General features: G+C 39.7%; 1 protein-coding gene across 2 annotated transcripts in view; it reads right to left on the bottom strand.

Moving 5' to 3' along the window:
• Positions 1-3,019: 3,019 nt before the first annotated feature.
• Positions 3,020-19,521, bottom strand: part of DMGDH (dimethylglycine dehydrogenase) — a 65,219-nt gene continuing 48,717 nt past the window's right edge. For both annotated transcript variants that reach the window (XM_080681477.1, XM_080681478.1), the window contains 2 exons: positions 11,000-11,134; positions 3,020-5,350 (listed from right to left, as the gene is read on the bottom strand). In XM_080681477.1, coding sequence (XP_080537603.1) covers positions 5,135-5,350; positions 11,000-11,134 — 351 coding nt within the window. In that variant the 3' untranslated portion in view covers positions 3,020-5,134. The remainder of the gene's footprint in view (positions 5,351-10,999; positions 11,135-19,521) is intronic.

Genomic DNA, 19,521 nt, shown 5'->3' with positions numbered 1-19,521 from the left:
GGTCCAAGTATCACCTTGGCATCCCTTACTGGTTCTTCAGGTAAGTTCCCTCCTTTGACCTACCTGGAAGTTAGTCACATGGAGAGGCCCATGGAGAGACAAGCTCTGCCAGCCCCAGCTGTTATAGTCACCTTTGGTGAGGAGCCAGACATGTGAATGAAGAAGCCGTCTTGAATGACCAGCTAGTGAGATGACCAGATTAAGTGAGGATCACTTTTTTAAAAAACCCTATCTTTTTCATATGACACAATTATTTTTTAGTAATAATTATGAAATAAAATGAATAATAATGACCAGAAGAGAAATTTAAAGTGTGAAAAATATTCTCCTACTAAAAAACAACAACAAATGAATAAGAAAAATAGACATAAAATAAATACTATAGTACAAAAAGCTAGAGGTTAATATTTTTAAATTAATGTTTTTTAAAATATATTTTTATTGATTTCAGAGAGGAAGGGAGAGGGAGAGATAGAAACATCAATGATGAGAGAGAATCATTGATCACTTGCTTCCTGCATGCCCCATACTGGGGATTGAGACCACAACCTGGGTATGGGCCCTGACCAGGAATCGAACCATTTCCTCCTGGTTCATAGGTCAACACTCAACCACTGAGCCACGATGGCTGGGCAAATTTAATGTGTTGTTTTTTTTAAAAAGGAAAATATATCTACATATTGGGCTGTTGTGATAAATTGGTCTACTATCTGTAAGTAATAAAGTACCTTTTCTATTTTTAAGTCTTAAGCTTTGCAGTGACTTCACTGAAATGAATCTGCTTCACATATTAATGTTTAATAGATGGTAGAGCCAGATTTGTCCAGTTATCTTTGCACATAGTTGATTACAGAACATTTTAAGATTTTAATTTCTAAAGCTTCTTTCAAATGACCAACAGATGTACAATAATTAGAAAAAGACTTTAACGTAATAAGTTTGGCAGAGATTCATAAAAATGTCCTTTAACAACAAACTCCAGAAATTGTAGTACTGTCTACATCTTTGTTCCCTTGGGAACAATCATAGTAACTTTCAAATATCTCCAGTTAAAATTTTTCCACTGAAATGCCCTTATCAGAAAATGTATCATACATTTCTATTAAATATGATAAATACTTCTAAAGTTGCTCTTTATCTTCTAAAATCAGAGGAGATGGCTGAATGATAACAAACATTGACATCATTTGATGAAAAAGATCAAGGCATTCAAATACTGCTCTCTTGACTTCTTCTAGCAGTATAAGGCCAGCATCTTTTGTTGTTTTACCTGGCATTTTTTGAAATTTGATTGCTTTTTCTGAATAAACGACCATTTCCTTAGATTTTTTTCTAGTTAATTGCCTTCTCCACAATTCCTACATACTGTTCCTTTGATTAGAATCTGATATAATAGTATTTTATGTAAATAATTTGTCCAGTCACTAATAATTTACTGAAAAGTTACAACTTAGGTAACTATTAAATTGTATTACTGATATAGCATTATATTTTATTAGTTCTTCCTTTAACTTTAACCCAATTAACAATTTAAAAAAAAAGAAATTTGAATTTTGAAGATATTCAAAGTCAGTAAGATATTTCATGTATGAATTAAAATTTTTTACTTACTGAACACAATATTATGCCTCACAAATTTGTCCTCTGTTTCATAATGCAAATAATAAACATAAATAGAAACTCTAACTGATCACATAGAATGACAGAACTGAGGAAACTGAACCTGCCTCTTTGTATTTACGATCACTCTGCTGTCCTTATTTCAAACCTATTGTTTAAAGGATAACTGGTTCCATGGGCACTGAAGGCCCAAACTATGCCTGAAGAAACATGAATGATTCTAGCACTAAAGCACTTACTTGGAAATGAATACATGCAGCTGAGTCTGTGAGTATTATGGGCCTATGGTATAACTAAGGGTTTTTTCTTTTTATTTAAGTATAGTTGGTATACAATATTTTTTTAGTTTCAGGTGTACAGAATAAGGACTTAACATTTATATACCTTAAAATGTAATCACCACTGTCTAATAATCATCTGTCACCATGCAAACCTATCGCAATATTATTGGGGTTCTTTAATTTCCATGTAGAATACAATATTTATGAAGGTAGGTAATAAAAATATGCTAATTTGAAAGATAGGTAGATAGATAGATGACCAAAACATCAACAATTGCAACAACAAAAGGTTTATACTAAACAGTGTTGTGTGGGGAGGAGGAAAAAAAGGAATTGAGATACTTAATATCATTGAGCCTACCTCTAGATTTCTTGTGTCATTTAATAAAATAAGTAATTGCTTAAACTGCTGTTAATGGAGTATTTTCTTACTTGCAGCAATTGCTTTCTGATACCCAATGGGCATTTTCAGCCTTTAATCTTACATCTTTCGTCTTTTGACACTGTTTGCCATTCTCGCCTCAAAATGTTCTCTCCCCTTAGCTTTCATGGCACCTTTGTGACTAAATATACCATTTGCTGTTGTTTTGGTTAAATGTTTATCCTCTCTACTTTGTAAGCTCTATAAAGGCAAGGACCATGTCTGTTCACTGCTTTCCAGTGCCTGGTCTGCAGTGTAGACTAATGAATACTTTGCCAAGGAAAGTAGTTACTCATAGAACTTTCAATGCAGAGAAGGCTTTTAGTAGGTGATTATGTGATTTGTGCTTGGTTGGTGGCAGAGCTGGGAAAAGCAAGTCGTCTGGCTTTCAGTCCAGTATCCTTTATACCACCTTGCCACCTTGCTTCATGACATGCTAATACTCACAAAATCATACCTGGATACAATATAATTAGGTAATGTGTTTCCCTTTTATATTCCGTAGCATCTGTAAACTACTGGCCTATTCTAAAGATTCACTGATGGCAGAGAGATAAATGAAGACAGGATGATCATTTTAATTGTTATATGAAGATAATCAGACAAAAGTATAATTAACTGAATTTTTGGTCCCCAGCTTTTTTGAGACCTTGGCTAAAGGATGCTATTTGCGTAACTGAAACTTTCTTCTTTTCATAGCTGCTGTGTTCCCTAATGTCAACCTTTCTTTTTGCTCAATTCAAATATGCACCATGTCCTTGCACCAAAATTCCCAAATCTAATCTGTCTCCTATTCAATGTTCCACACAACTTACTTTAAAATATTTTTTTCTGTCACCTTCCCTTTCTGTAGAAAAGGATAAAGACAGGTTAGTTAGGATGTGACCATTAGTAATATAACATCCATAAACGTTTTGAGAATGTGTGGACTGGAAATGCTTTCGCAGTTCCAAGAAGCTTTCCAAGCTCAAGAGAAGCAAGTGTCCGTCATTTGCCATCATATCCTCGAGAACCTTTTTCTAAGCTGTAGACACGGCTCCCACACATACTAGGGTGCTTTCAGGCATAAAATTCAAATTTATGTGGGAGAAAATCTGGTTAACTTGGCTCATCTTTCCATTGCCAAGTTGTTTGTAGGTCATTGGTCAAACCTAGGCCAGGACCACTGGCTGAGTGGAAGTGGGGTGCTGGGGTGACCTGCAAAACCTAATAGCACCTAACACACAACAAAGAAGGAATGGGGGCAACTTCTGAATGAAATCAGGATGTAAATTTATTTTATGTACTGTGGATAGGATTTCTTTAAATGTTTAATATTCATCTAAACATTCCATTCTTTTATTGGTCTGTTTTAATCCTATATTAACTGTATGACATGAATTCAATACTGTACTTTTATTATTGCCTCTTGTTATTATAGTGTAAAAAAAAAAAAGAACCTAGAAGAGTCTACCTTGCAGAAGAGGAATCCAGCGATAGTAAGTGGATATTCCAAGGTTACAGGGCTACAGAAAGTCAGAAAATGAGAATAGGGATCTCTTGATTCCCATTCAATATCATTAACCAGCACCTAATACCAGAACTAAGATATAAGGTCTGGATAATTCTTGATAATTAGGAAATGTTTGTTACCAAGATTTCTTATTTAAGAAGACATTCCAAAGAGAAACGAATGGCCTGTTGGGGTGTTCTAATATATAACTACTGTTATGAAACACTTAAAATGCAAACTGGACACCTTTTCAAAACTTGCAAGAAATTATTTGAAAATGTGTAATAATTAGAGAATCTTATCACGCTTCATATTCAGCTTTCTTGAATACCTAAGAAAAGTTCAATAAATGTGTAACAAGTATATAACAAATTATAAACAATCAACTACCTTTTATAAAAAATGTGACTTACTCAGTCAAATAAGGCCAAATAATTTCAAGAAGTATATCAAAGATGCATTTCTAAATGAATCTTTTTTCTTGCTGTACACAACTCTTAAGCTCTTGTTTGATCTGATTTGTCAAATACTTTGTGAAATGATATTCAGAACAGCACAGAGTGATGTCAACTTGCATTAATTCTTTCCCAAAGAGAGGTGTTCAGTATTCAAACTATGTTTGTACTGGCACAACCTATTTATATTTCAGCTTCATTTCAGAAGGTTTATAAGTATCGCTTCCTTTGAAAGACTGTTCTTTTTTTTGCAATTTCTTTTCTAAAACAGCCTTTGAAAGGACAATAATAATGTACCATAAAGCTGCTTTCAGGGAAGTTATTAAGAAAATAAATATTTCAGAGAACTGAATAAGGTGTTATATATCAATATTAAATTATACTATTTTCACTAAAGATATATTATGAGAAATTAAAACTATTCCTTATCAACTAAGAAAATATTTCTCAATGCAGTAAATCCATTAACAGTATCGCATTTGTTTTTATGTAAAACATAATTTATTCATTTGTTTTCATCTAATAACCATATGTATATGTTCCTAAAATTCTTCTAATTCTTTTAATTCTGTTGTAACAATGATTGTATACTAATTAGCAAATGCCAAGATGTTTTACTGATTGAATTTCATAAGAAACAATATAGAATAATAAAAATGGTCATTTCTAATTTCTTCATTTGAAACAATGGCAAGCACTAATCCATTATACTATCTTGCTGAGGAAACAGGAGAAAGTTTTTAAGATTCTAAATCTGGATTTTGATGATTTTGAATCATTTGTTTCCTGTTTACCCATAAATCAATTATAATTTTGAGTACAGTCATGTAGCAACCGTAATTCAGTTGGCTTCTGAAGGTCTTTTTCAAATTTTGTCCTTTCCACCTTTTTTCTGAAGTCGGTTTCTGGTTGGTTCTGTCAATACCAAGGGTTCTTGAATGATGATTGCTGGGTAATGTTTGCCTAGAAGTTCAACTTCCACTTGTTGTCCTACCTTACTTAGCTCTAGGGGGACGTATGCAAAAGCCAGGCTCTTCTGGATGCTGTAACTGTAGCTTCCAGAGGTCGTGTTGCCAACCACCTGAAAAACAAGACCTAGCGATCTTCAGCAGCCGGGTCACAGCTTTGTGCTCCCCCCTCCCAGTGGAAACACATTATAGATTCAACTCACAATCTGAAAGTTTTATGATATGCTGTCTGTGGGTATAATACCAGGAGGAGAACTTCACTTTTTTGAGAAAAATTAATAAAAATGTACAAATTATGAAAAATAATTCTCTAAGTATATGTCTATATTACTTTGACATTTTTTATTTTTAAATAATAACATCTAGTTTTTTAATGCCTGGCAGTATTTTGCTCATTTCATGCCAAGAAATCTATTAGGAAGAATAAAATATTTTCATTTAAACTTTAAAAAAATTCTCTTCTATTATCAAACAGTATGGCAATAATAAATAAATGGGAGAAAATCTAAAAACCCAAATGCAAACTTAGCTAATTATCCCTGAGGGGGTTCAGAAAATGTGCTCAAAATGGTGCTCAATTAAACTATTAATATACTAGAGGCCCAGTGCACGAATTTGTGCATGGGTGGGGTCCGGCCGGCCTGGCCCCAATTGGGGCGGATTGGGGCTGGGCTGTCAGGAGGAGGAGATGGCGGGAGGTTGACTGACCCTGATCGGGGCCGATCAGGGCTGGGCTGGCTGGGGGGGAGGGGCCGCGGCAATTGTCTGTCAGGCCCTGCCCCTGATTGGGGTTGGGGACAGGGCCAGCCATGGGAAGAGGCTGTGGGCAGTAGGCCGGCTGGCCCCACCCCCAAAAGGGGTGGGGGGTGCCGATCAGGGGCCAGCGGCCTGAGGGAGGGGACATGAGTCATTGGCTGGCCAGCCCTGCCCCTGATAAGGGTGGGGAGGCCGATCTGGGGTGGGGCCAGCTGGCGGGGAGGGGCTTCAGGCCTATTATGGTAGGGCGGCCAATTAGGGCAGGACTGGCTGGGGGTAAGGGGGAGGTGTTTGGCCGTCCTGCCCTGCCCTTAATCAGAGTGGGAGAGTCCAATGAGGGGTGGGCCTGCCAGGGGGAGGGGCCGTGGGAGGTTGGCTGGCTGGCCCCACCCCCTGATTTGCTGGTTTGCTGGCCACAGTGGGCATGATAGCGACTGGTCGTTCTGGTCTTGAAGGCATTATGGTTGCTGGCTTTTTATATATATAGATAGTTAATGTGGCTCTAGCTGGTTGCTCAGTGGTTAGAGCATTGGCCCATGGACTGAAGGGTTTTGGGTTTGAATCCAGTCAAGGATATATACCTTGTTTGCAGGCTCGATCCCTGGCCCCAGTCAGGGCACATTCAGGAGGCAACCAATCAATGTGTTTCTCTTACATTGATGTTTCTCTCTCTCTCCCCCTCCTTCCACTCTCTCTAAAAATCAATGGAAAAAATATCCTCAGGTGAGGATTAATAAAAAAACAAAAAACAAACAATTATACACACACACACACACACACACACACACACACACACACACACATATATATATAGTCAATGGGAAGTGAACATTCCTTATGACTACAACTAGCATTTAACAATTCCAGGAAATTGCTAGGCACTTAAATAAATTTTAACTTTTACCCTCTCTAGCTCTACTCTGTACATTCTAGAGAATTAGCACAGGCCTAGTTCCAGCCTTGTCAAGGAATTAACAGAAATACAAGAAAATATAACATGAAATCAAGACTGTCAACATAATGAAGCAAGGATTTGTTCTACACTTTCAAAGCAGTGAAACTAGATGGGTTGAGATGGAGGATGACAACTTTTCAGGATGAGTGGAAATACAGTGTTAGGCAGGAACAATCCAAATTAAGGAGGATGAAACAGAATAACTTGGGAAGGCAAAACAGAGAACAATACTGGACAAGGAATCAAACTCAGGAGAGGAAAACAAAGCTTTAAGCTACAAAATAAAGAAATAAATCTATAAGACAATGCTGATTAGAAGATAAGAAGATTAATGGAAACCAGATCTGAAGGAAAGGTTGAAAGGGAAGGAAAAGCAGATTAAAATGTAAATACATATGTCAGGTTAAAATACCACATTTAAAAATGTAAAAGGAAGACAACAAAAGCAAAACCTGGTTTATAGCCCTGCTCCACATGGCTTCTCCTGGCTGCACACATGCACGAATCCTTCCAGCCTCCCTTCCTAGCACAGAGGGCTGATGACCCCAAACATTCATGGACGTGCATCAGCCTGGTGGTCGTTCAGCTGCCTCCGCAAAGAACCCACTAGTCAACAGTCTTATGATAGTGTATCTAGTCTTTTAGATGCTACACTTCTATGACATTAAATATAGACTCCTATCTCTGCAGCCCCGGTTGTTAATTATTGCGTTGAAATCCCAAATCAGAAGCTCTCCATATCATTTCCCAACTTATTATGGTGAAAACTGGTTGGCTAAAAACAAACAAACAAACATCAATGTATTCATTCATTAGTAAAGGCTTCTCTCTTGCAGATTATTAACTGCCAAAGTATTGCTGAGATAAACACATTTTAAAATTGCTTTTCTCCTTTAGATAAGTGATCTAAGACAGTGAGCTGGGTCAGGCGGTTGGAGTTTTAAACACTGCTTTTGAACGTCTTTCTTGGTAACTTTGGTTTCACTTCCCAGTCTGTAAAACAGAGATCTGTGTCTGGATTCTTAGGAAAGTTAACCTGACTTACTGGGCATCTTAAGAAAACAGGAAGAGGCCTGGGCAAGTCTCTTGGCCAAACCCCCTAACTCACTGGGTCAAAACCCCACAATCACTCTGAGACTGTGTACACCATTTCCTCAGGACTTCCTACCTCTTAAAATCCCAGCAGTGATTTCTGCATTAGTAAGTTAAAGAAATAGTATATTTATTGTGTGAATGCTATTTTAAAAACATTTGTCGAATGCTTTGCTTTCTGCTACTTTCATTTCTCCTTTAATTTCTCTCTAACCGAGGAGTTAGTAGCCCAAAATATTTTAGAAGTCTGGCCTTTCCTTTTATCCTGTTACTAAACAGCCAGGAAAAGATTTTTTTCTAGCATACATCTTATGTTGTCTATACCTTAAAATCCTCCAGATTCAATTAAATTCATTGCTTGTTTTTTATCAGCAAATCCCAAGAACAACCTGCCCTCTCCCTCTGCCTAGGACACACTCACTCATATTCTTTTGAAATCAAAAACTGGCCTTTTTTTTTTTTTTTTTACCAATGTGAAGCCTCATTTATTTTTATCCTTTTCTCATTCTTCTCTTTTGAGACTTGAAGATGCCTCTGACGTAGAGAAGATAACATGGTAAATGGCCTTTGAAAGTGGTCACATACTGGATGCTATTTGTAGGTTTTTGTTTTGTTTTTTTTTTGCTGTATTTTAGTTTATGAATAATGAAAAAGACGACTTTCTAAATTCTCAAACTTCCTTCTTCATAAACTTCTTCAAAACTTACTTACCAGCAAAGTTGCTTTTATAACTAATGAAACCCCTTCCCATTCCCAACTTTGGGCTTTGATTTGTTTTTAAATAAACCTTATTTAAAATTATAATCCCTCTGTCTAGCACTGCCCATCTCCCAGTTGGACTTTACTTTCCCTCAGGGTACTAATCACTCTCTGACATGACACTTATTTATTATGTTCATGCTCTCTCTCCTTCCCCTGGAATCTAAACTCCACGGGGACAGAGATTCTTGCCTATTTTGTTCACTGCAGCATCCCTAGAATATTGCTGTCACAGAGTAAACACTTGATTAAAACTTGATAAGAATATGAATACATCTCTACCCTATCTCTCTAAATAAAAACATTTGCAAGAATGGAAGAGCAAATACCAAAGGCTGTAAAAGTCCAGACAAAGTCAGGAAATAAAAAGCAAACATGATTTCATACCATTCTAGAGTATAAAGAGGATCAAAGAGGGTGGTCCATGACCCTATTAAGCACCAAATTTAAGAGATATGTTATCAATAAAGGATCCTATAAGTACATTAAGCAGATGGCATATAGTAGAAAAGATGAACAGTAGAGCATGTAAACTCAGTGCACAGATATGGCAAAGGAAGATTCAAAAACAGAACTGGGGCTTCCCAAGGCTTCCTCTGCCCCCAGCTTTGAGATATAATTAATATGTGACAATGGGTAAATTTGGGGTATAGGTGTCCAGGTTTTTTTTTTGTTTTTTTTTTTAACTTTAACTTGGGTATCATATTTAAGATGGCTAACAGTCTGGTTGAAACTGGAGGAAGAGCCTATTAGGAAAAGAGGGCTGACAAAGACGTTTAGAACAGAAAGAGGAAGGGGAAGCAGTGAGGGAACAGTAGGAATGGTTCAAACAGAAGAACAAACAGCATATTTCTAGGTGAGGGGCTTAAGAAAGAGCTTGAGATCTGAGAAAAGTCTGTTGGCTTCGTAGTGTCTAATAACATCCACCTGCTACTCGGATCACAAGAGTTGGGGTATATAATTAGTGCTGCAGAGGACACAGTGGGACATCAGCAGAGACAGAGAAGAGAGTAAATTGAGGTATTCAGCGTGGCTTAGAAGACAGGATAAGCAATTCAAAGTCCAACTATACAGTTGGACAGAAATCAGCTCCATCAATCACGAGCTGTGTAACCTCAGGCAACTTATTTCACCTCTCTGAGCCCCAAAGCCTCATCAAAATGATCAGCCTCATTAAAATGAAGCGGATCATATGTATCTGAGAAGGGTGTGGTAAAATCAGATTGGGGAGTACATAAAAGACATCCAGCACATAAGTAGGAACTCTGTAGATGTTAGTTCTATGTCCAGCTGACCCACACCTCAGTCCATGGCCATTTCTTTAGTAATCCAAAGGCCGATATTTGATCCCACTGCCTTCCCGACCTCCAGTGCTCTTTTTTCCCTGAAAAGATGGAGGAAATGGAAACAAATCTTAAGTAGGCTGCAGTGCATGAGCAAAAAACCCAGGCTTGGGCTCTCTTAGATGCTGGGTATTGGCCAAGCAGACACTGCTCAATACGGACCAGTTGTTTAGGTGAAGGCCCTGTGTCTGCCCTTTCCGAGTGCCCTCCATCTGCCTGGTAACACCAGCAAAATCTTGAGCCAAATTGGGTTTTACAAACAGTCATCAAAGTGGTGGAAATGAAGTCCCTCGGTGAGTTACCCGATTTTACTGAAGGGTGAAAAAATGTAACCTTCCAAAGTGAGAAGAAGATAATTTTACTCTTCCCAAAGAGCCAAGTGGTTTCTACTGTCCACCTTACTTTCTAAGGTTCTACCACTTATTGTCATGGAAGCTTTCATTTGAAATTTCTTCCTGCTAATGTGATAAGGTTAGAGTTGCCTTCTTCTGAAAGAAGCTAAGTCAGAATGCCAAATTCTTTATATAAAATCTATCTCTTGCATTCACAAATAGGGATGTGGCGAACGAGTAGATAACTTTATCCTCTAAAATACTTTCCTCATTGTCTAATGTATTTCACGTTCTTGGGTTTATTTTCTTTAATCAAAGCATATGAATTTTATGTTTTCAAAAATGCGTAGCACTTTGTTTTTCTTTTAGTTAATTGATTTGTTTCTCGAATGTCAGCTGAGAAGTCAAGTGTGTCGTCCCTCAGAGAGATAAATAAAGAGCAAAAGCTCTAAGAGGAAACAGACAGGGAGAGTTTCCCTTGCAGAAAAGCCACATGACCCCTGCATCGAGGGCCTCAGCACTCACCTTGCCCTTGTGCCAGATGCTTTCATTTCCCTCCGGATCCACATCGTCCGTGGCCAAGGTGAGGCAGACCAGTCTCCGTTTCAGCCCCTCGGCTTTAATCCGTTTCAGTGCTTGCTTTCCTATGAAGTCTGCTGGCTACAGAAATCCAAGATAATGATGATGAATGAATGCTCAGACGCTGTGACAAGGTTAGAGATGCAAGCATTTAAATTTGTCTTTGCTATTTTCTCACCAATTACACATTCAATAAAAATACAGATTGGATCAAATGTGTAGACAAATATTTCTCAGTCCTCAAATGACAATATCAGCCACCTATTCCTTCTGAATAAGTTAGACTTAAGGGTAATAACTTGTGATAACAATTTTACCAGAACCACTTGGCAGAGAAACATAAGGTGTGATATTGCAATGGTGGGTTATGAAAGTGACCCTTGTACCTAGTGGCTCTGGATGGTGGGCCTGGCTGGCAGTGAGCAAAGCCCTCTTCAGTTTCTACGTGCAGTAAGCCTTTTACAAGAAGGAAATTCACTTTTTGAAATGTGATGCCAAAAACAACTGCAAAATGCCTCACGTCTTTTCCTTCTTTGAAATAATGGTCTGGGGAACGTATTCACCTATTGGGTTGTACTCATTAATTCATCTGGGAAATTTGTCAGACACAAAATTAGTCAGACGCAGACATTTTGATCAAAGAGCTTATTCTCTAACATTGAGCTTTTCAACCTTTTGTTTCTCCCTCCATGCAACACATGACAGATGACATTCCTATTCCTGACACATTCCTCTGGGCACACTCAGGGTTATTCCCAATGCAAGGCGAGTGAGTGAGAGTGACATTGTTCCAGGGATAACCTTGAGTCCAATCTTATACGTGAAAGAAAAAAAAAACACAGCAAGAGTAGGAATCATGCAAACTTCAGGACTTTCACATCTATTAATAACACCTTACAACAAACAGGTGAGCAATGACTCCTCCGTGGAGACACTTAGCAAATAAAGGAGATACAATTCTATCCAACCAGAATGCCAGGTAAGTGTGAGAAACCAGTCAGGGGCTAAGAGCAGTAAGAATGCAAAGGATGGAATGTGGGGGTGAAGAGTCCACATTAAGTGTGCTCAAACAAGCATCTCCTATCTTACGGGGAAAGGGGGCATTAGTGACATACAAATCACATCTCTATGGATGAGATTTAATTAGAGTTACAATGTGGAAAATGAAATTCTCAAAACAATTCTCATATACAGACTACTCTCAAAAGAAAAGAGAGGGAAAAAGAATTTAAATTTTTCCATTGGCCAAAGAAGAGAGTAAACATTTCATGCCAAAAATGTCCTCTGCACTCTTAAATTTAAAATTTTAAGAGAGCTGTATAAATCCTAAATCCAACATTTAGGATTTATACAGCTCTTCCTGCACACACATCATTTGGGGTTGGGTGCAGTAAGTCCTTTTAACCTCTTGGTTAAGCAGTGGCAGGGGTCCTCACACACTCTGCCTGAGACGCCCAGTTCCACCCTGTACTAACTCAGAACTTCTAGGACAGGAAAACTTCTAGGACAGGACAACAAATATGATTTCTATGGATATTGCAACTCTAAATTGCTGACCTGCACTGGAAGCTAAAGGAAGTTTCCATCGCCCAAGGTTAAAATAATTACAAAATAAAAGTCCAATTCTTTCCCCTTCCCCAGTGTGATCCAGATGGTGAGAACCAATCATAAAGCTTCATTATGAAACCAAAGGAAAAAAAATCAAGACTAGACCCCATGTTATTTAAGACAGGACTGCTAGGGAAAAACAAAACAAACCCACAGGAAAAGCTTGATTCATTTAAATTCGTGTGTAGGAAAAATTTATGATAAAAGTCATAACAAACCAATGTTCATTATAGTTCAGACTTGGATATCTAAATACAGAAAGAACTCAATAACAACAGCAACACTTTTTTTCTATCTTTTAAAAAGAAGACTTACATGACAAGGTGTGCTTTTTATTTATTTATTTATTTATTTTTTTAAATATATTTTATTGATTTTTTACAGAGAGGAAGGAAGAGGGATAGAGAGTTAGAAACATCGATGAGAGAGAAACATCGATCAGCTGCCTCTTGCACACCCCCTACTGGGGATGTGCCCGCAGCCAAGTTACGTGCCCTTGACCGGAATCGAACCTGGGACCTTTCAGTCCACAGGCTGACGCTCTATCCACTGAGCCAAACCGGTTTTGGCAAGGTGTGCTTTTTAGAGTTCCTGTATGGCCTCACACTTGGTGTGGAAAAGCTCTTACAATAATAAGAGAGGCAATGCATACTACATAGTATGACTTATGGAGTGCCAGGAGATGGAGGAGGAGGTAGAAAAGGAGGAGGAAGGGGAGGAGGAGGAGGGGGAGGGGGAGGGGGAAGAGGAAGAGGGGGGAGGAGGAGGAAGAGGGGGAGGAGGAGGAGGAGGAGGGGAGGGGAAGGAGGGGGAGGAGGGGAGGGGAAGGAGGGGGAGGAGGGGAGGGGAAGGAGGGGGAGGAGGGGAGGGGAAGGAGGGGGAGGAGGAGGAGGAGGAGGAGGAGGAGGAGGAGGAGGGGGAGGAGAATTGTTATTTCTTTGTCTCCTGTTATGAAATCTGAATCTTTACTGTTAGAGATTCACTTAGATCTTAAAAGTTTGTGGTCTTCCCGAGTCCCTAGTAAGTAATTTTCTTTTAATTATTTATTCAACTGTTATTATTGCCCTGCTATGTTTCATATGCTGTGTCAGGCATGGGCTATTTGGAGCTAAGTAGAACATGGTCTCATAGTTTCTGGGAGGCCCTGCTAAAATGTGACCTCTTCCCTCCACGTCACAACAGGTCAGGTCTTGAAATTATTTGTATCTCCTCGGTTTTTAAAAATTTTATCTTTATTGTTGAAAGTTTACTGATGCCCCCCCTTTTTTGTTTCAATACATCAGAGGAAAGGAGAACAGTTTGAGATTACTGGAAACATGGTAGAACAGGATACATTATAGCATACAAATCAGCTACACCAGTTTGAAACATGACTCAATGTTGGTTCTGTTTGCTCAGTGGGAGTGTAAAAATCACAGTATTTTATAAATTTAAGACAAGAATGTCTAATGTGTGAAGGCAGAAATACAAACAAGCGGATGCTATGATAGGGGTCTGTGCAATGAGGGCTCAGGAAAGAGTGATCGCCCGGCTGGCATGGCTCAGTGGTTGAGCGCTGACCTGTGAACCAGGAGGTCACAGTTAGATTCCCAGTCGGGGCACATGCTCAGGTTGTGACTTAATTCCCAGTGTGGGGTGTGCAGGAGGCAGCCAATCAATGATTCTCTCTCATCATTGATGTTTCTATTTCTCTTTCCTTTCCTCTCCGAAATCAATTAAAGATATACACTGAGCGGCCAGATTATTATGATCTCTGAATGCATAATAATCTGGCCACTCAGTGTGTGTGTGTGTGTGTGTGTGTGTGTGTGTGTGTGTGTGTGTGTGTGTATTAGAGGCCCGGTGCATGAATTCGTGCATGGGTGGGGGCCGGCCAGCCTGGCCAGGGGGAAGGGACATGGGCGGTTGGCTGGCCTGCCTGCTGGTCGAACTCCTGGTTGAGGAGACAATTTGCATATTAGCCTTTTTTTTTTAAAGCGTATGATCAATTCTGGGGTGGGAGAGTGGGGCTGGGGTAGCATTCTGTCAGCAACAATTTTGAAGAAGTAGTTTGAACTGAATTGTGAAAGACGAGATTTCATAATGGCTATTATCTGCATAGCCTTTCCTAAAAGTCCTTGCACTTACATTATAATTTGATCTTCACAAGAATCCATAGATGGTGGATTGGGAGTCTAAGTGAATGAACTTGGCCAAAGAAATCGACAAACTGGTTAAGAATGAAGCTGTCAGGAGTCCCAGCTGTGTTATTTTCATGTACTATGAGGGGCCTCCACTCTGCTACTTAAGCCAGTATCTGCTACACCTTTGGGGGCGCTGTGAGAAAGTTGGCCACAACCAAAGCTTTCAGAAATGGGTCCTTTTGGGGGTGCTGGGTGAGAGCTGTTGGGGCAGGTGCTAAGGGGTTGAAGGGAATGAGATGCACTGGAAAGGGAGTGTAACTCAATTTTTCCCAAATTCATAATTTTACCCAAGTCTAAGCAGGGACATAAGGTATCAACTAATCATAAAAAATAGGAAAAGGGGAGACAACCCCAGAATACTCCTTGTAGAAGAGAAACATCTACACTAATAAAAGAGAAACATGCAAATTGACTGTACCTCTGCTATGCCCACAAGCCAATCAGGAGCGAGTATGCAAATTAACCCAACCAAGATGACTGTGGCCACAGAGTAAGCAGGAGGCATGGGTTTCCCCTGCAATGGAGGAAGCCAAGCTTCCTGGCTGGCCCTGGCCTCCGCTCAAGGCTACAAAGTTTCAATTATAGAAGATAAATAAATCCCAGATACCAGGGCCTCCGCTTGGGTTGCAGGGGGGCATGGCCAGCCTGCAAACCACCACAGGCCCCTCACCCAGGCTGCCCCACGCCCCAAGGGAACCCCCACCCTGATCTGGGACACGCTTCAGGGCAAACCAGCCGGCCCCCACCCGTGCACCAGGCCTCTGTCCTATCTAATAAAAGAGTAATATGCAGATTGACCATCACTCCAACACACAAGATGGCTGCCCCCATGTGGACACAAGATGGCCACCACAAGATGGCCAGCAGGGGAGGGCAGTTGGGGCGATTAAGCCTGCAGGGGGGGGGCAGTTAGGGGTGACCAGGCTGGCAGAGGAGGGAAGTTGGCGGCGACCGGGTCTGCAGGGAAGGGCAGTTGGGGGGGACCAGGCCTGCAGGGGAGGGCAGTTAGGGGCAATCAGGCTGGCAGGGGAGCAGTTAGGCATCAATCAGGCTGGCAGGGGCGTGGTTAGGGGGTGATCAGGCTGGCAGGCAGAAGAGGTTAGGGGCAATCAGGAAGGCAGGTAGGCAAGCAGTTGGGAGCCAGCAGTCCTGGATTGTGAGAGGGATGTCCGACTGCCCGTTTCTTCTAGGATTTTTATGGTTTGGAGTCTAACATTTAAGTCTTTAATCCATTTTGCCCGAAGAACGGGCAGTCGGACATCCCTCGAGGGGTCCCAGATCGGAGAGGGTGCGGGCTGGGCTGAGGGACACACCCCCGATGCACGAATTTCATGCACCGGGCCTCTAGTTAAAGTAATAAGCAGTAAAAAAAGAAATAATATTAATAATGGTTACAATTTATTAGGCAGTTGCTATGTGCTAGACACTGTGCTAGTTGTACACTGAGGGTTGTACATTCACAAGCTCATTTAATCCTCATGACGTTCCTGTGAGACAGTTTTACCCCTGTTTATGGAAGAGAAAGGCCCAGCAAAGTTAACGCTCAGTTACATGGCAACATAAGTCAGCAGCTTTAGATTTTATCCATATATATTTTATTAATGACTGTACCTGGAGACTATCATTGGCAGACACAGCTGATATAAATACTCAAAAGAATATTTCTGTTAAATTATTCCGAGGTAGCCCAAACCTATTTTGAAATATATTCACTACACATAATATTTTTGTACCACATAAAAGGATTTGAACATACCCTGAAGGTTAATACTAATGAAATTTGACATCTACATCTACATATCCCTAAATTAGGAAGTGATCTTGTCAGCAATATTATTCTCAGACATGGATGAAAACAATACTGTAACAAACAACAGAAACCTAATTAAATATAAGGAACACACACTTGTAACACAGAGAAGAGGGACACTTGCCTCTAGAGACAAGTCTCTCTCCCAAGCTAACCTGGTGCCCAACGGGAAGATTTAAAGTAGGGCAGTGGCATTTCATTCTCATTTTACGGGGCTTTCCTCCCAAGGAAATTATTAATTATGAGTGAGAGAGGAAAATATGTGTGAAAGTAAGTGCTGTGATTGAAACTGGTGCTTTCAAGATGACCTGAGAACAGAAATACATTTCTTTAATGAGTCACTGCCAAATTAATTATATAAGTAGCTATTCTTGTCTTTGCAAAACATAAATTTCTAGGGCACTGAGACTATAGCTTTAAAATAGCTATGGATTATCTTTTTAATTTAATTTTTAAAAAATATATATTTTTTATTGATTTCAGAGAGGAAGGGAGAAGGAGAGAGAACTAGAAACATCAATGATGAGAGAAACACAGTGATCAGGTGCCTCCTGCATGCCTCTTGTTGGGGATGGAGCCCAAAATCAGGGTGTGTGCCCTCACCAGGAATCGAACCATGACCTCCTGGTAGATAAGTTGAGGCTCAACCACTGAGCCACACCAGCTGGGCCTGTATTTGTCTTTCTTGATACTAATACCATACTGTCTTCATTACTGTAGCTTAAATCAGGATGTGATAGTCCTGAAACTTTGTTTTTCTTTTTCAAAGTTGTTTTAGCTATTTTATGTCCTTTGAATTTGACAAAGGAGGCAATAACATGTAATGGGATAAAGATAATCTATTAAATAAAAAGTGTTGGAAAAAATTAGATAGATACATGCAAAAAAAAAAAAAAAAAAGCTAGACCACCTTCTTACACCATATACAAGAATAAACTCAAAATGGATTAAAGACTTAAATGTTAGACTCCAAACCATAAAAATCCTAGAAGAAAACATAGCAGTAAAGTCTTTGACCTTTCTTGTAGCAATATTTTTTCTGATATATCACCTAGGGCAAGGGAAACAAACAAACAAAATAAACAAATGAGACTACATCTAACTAAAAAGTTTTTGCACAGCAAAGGAAACCATTAACAAAATGAAAAGACAGCCCACTGAATGAAAGAACATGCTCACCAATGATACATCTGATAAGGGGTTAATAGCCAAAATTTATAAAGAACTTATAAAACTCAACACCAAAAACCAACAACAGACAATCCAATTAAAAAATGGGGAATGACTTGGACACTTCTCCAAAGAGGACATACTGATGGCCAATAGACATATGGAAAGATGCTTACTGTCACTAATCATCAGAGAAATGCAAATTAAAACCACAATGAGCTATCACCTCATACCTTTCAGATGGCTATCATCAATAAATCAACAAACAACAAATGTTGGCAAGGATGTGGAGGAAAGGAAACCCTGTGCACTGTTGGTGGGAATGCAGCCTGGTGCAGATACTGTGGGAAGCAGTATGGGGTTTCCTCAAAAAATTACAAATGAAATTGCCTTATGACCCAGCAATTCCACTTCTGGCAATATACTGGAAGAAACCCGAAACACTAATTTGAAAGAATATATGCACCCCTATGTTCACTGTACCACTATTTACAATAGTCAAGATTTGGAAGCAGACCTAGTGCCATGAGTAGATGAGTGGATAAAAAAGCTGGAATACTACTCATCTATAAAAAAGAAGGAAATCTTACACTTTGTGACAGCATGGATAGATCTGGAAAGTATAATGCTAAGTGAAATAAGCCAGTCAGAGAAAGACAAGTACCATATGATTTCATTTATATGTAGAATCTAATGAACAAAATAAACTAACAAACAAAATAGAAACAGACTCATAGATACAGAGAACAGATTGACAGCTGTCAGAGGGGAGGGGAACTGGAGGACTAGGTGAAAAGGTGAATGGTATAAGCAAATTAAATAAATTTTAAAAATAAAAACAAAAATAAGAGAATGCTCTGATGAACATAGTGTGCAGAATGGTGGTAGCTCCTTTGCAATATCATCTATACTAATAAAAGGGTAATGTGCAAATTGGTCAGGACGCCCTCACAGTAATGACCGAAAAGCAGGCTGCATGGGGCGACCAGGCTGGCAGAGGTGGGCAGTGAGGGGCGACCAGGCCACAGAGGGGGGCAGTGAGAGGCAACCAGGCCAGCAGGGGGGCAGTTGGGGGCAACCAGGCTGGCAGGCAGAGGCAGTTAGGGGTGATCAGGCTGGCAGGGAGGGGGGTGGGGGCAGTTAGGGGCAATCAGGCAGGCAGGCAGGCAGGTGAGCAGTTAGGAGTTAGTGGTCCTGGATTGTGAGAGGGATGTTCAACTGACAGTAAACCAGCAGTTGGACATTCCCCGAGGGGTCCCAGATTGGAGAGGGTGCTGGCTAAGCTGAGGGAACCCACCCCCCCCATGCATGAATTTCGTGCACCGAGCCTCTAGTTATAATTCCATTTACTGGGGGAGCACGGTGGCAAATACAGTTTGCAAGTAGGAAAAAAAAAATCATCATATGATTTAAAAGAATCATACTCCCAATGATTCTAACACACAGTCAAGACTGAGAGACACTGAAAATTTTCTGCCTCCTCAATTCCTACTATTACTTACCTAAAATATCCCCAACAGAGTTGGGTACTTTTACCACTATAGCATATTAAAAATTCCTTTCTAACCTGTTGTCTGTCAACATGATTTATTTCCACTTTGATGTTTTTAAAATGCTAATATTTATTGAATACTTAGGGATGTAGTAGGGCTGGTGATAAGCTCTTTGCTACTATATCGGTTTTTGTTTTATTTTGC

Source organism: Plecotus auritus, assembly GCF_963455305.1.
Source record: "Plecotus auritus genome assembly, chromosome: 7".
NCBI lineage: Eukaryota > Metazoa > Chordata > Mammalia > Chiroptera > Vespertilionidae > Plecotus > Plecotus auritus.
The sequence above is the reverse complement of the archived record's forward strand: the minus strand, read 5'-3'. Positions and strand labels throughout refer to the sequence as shown.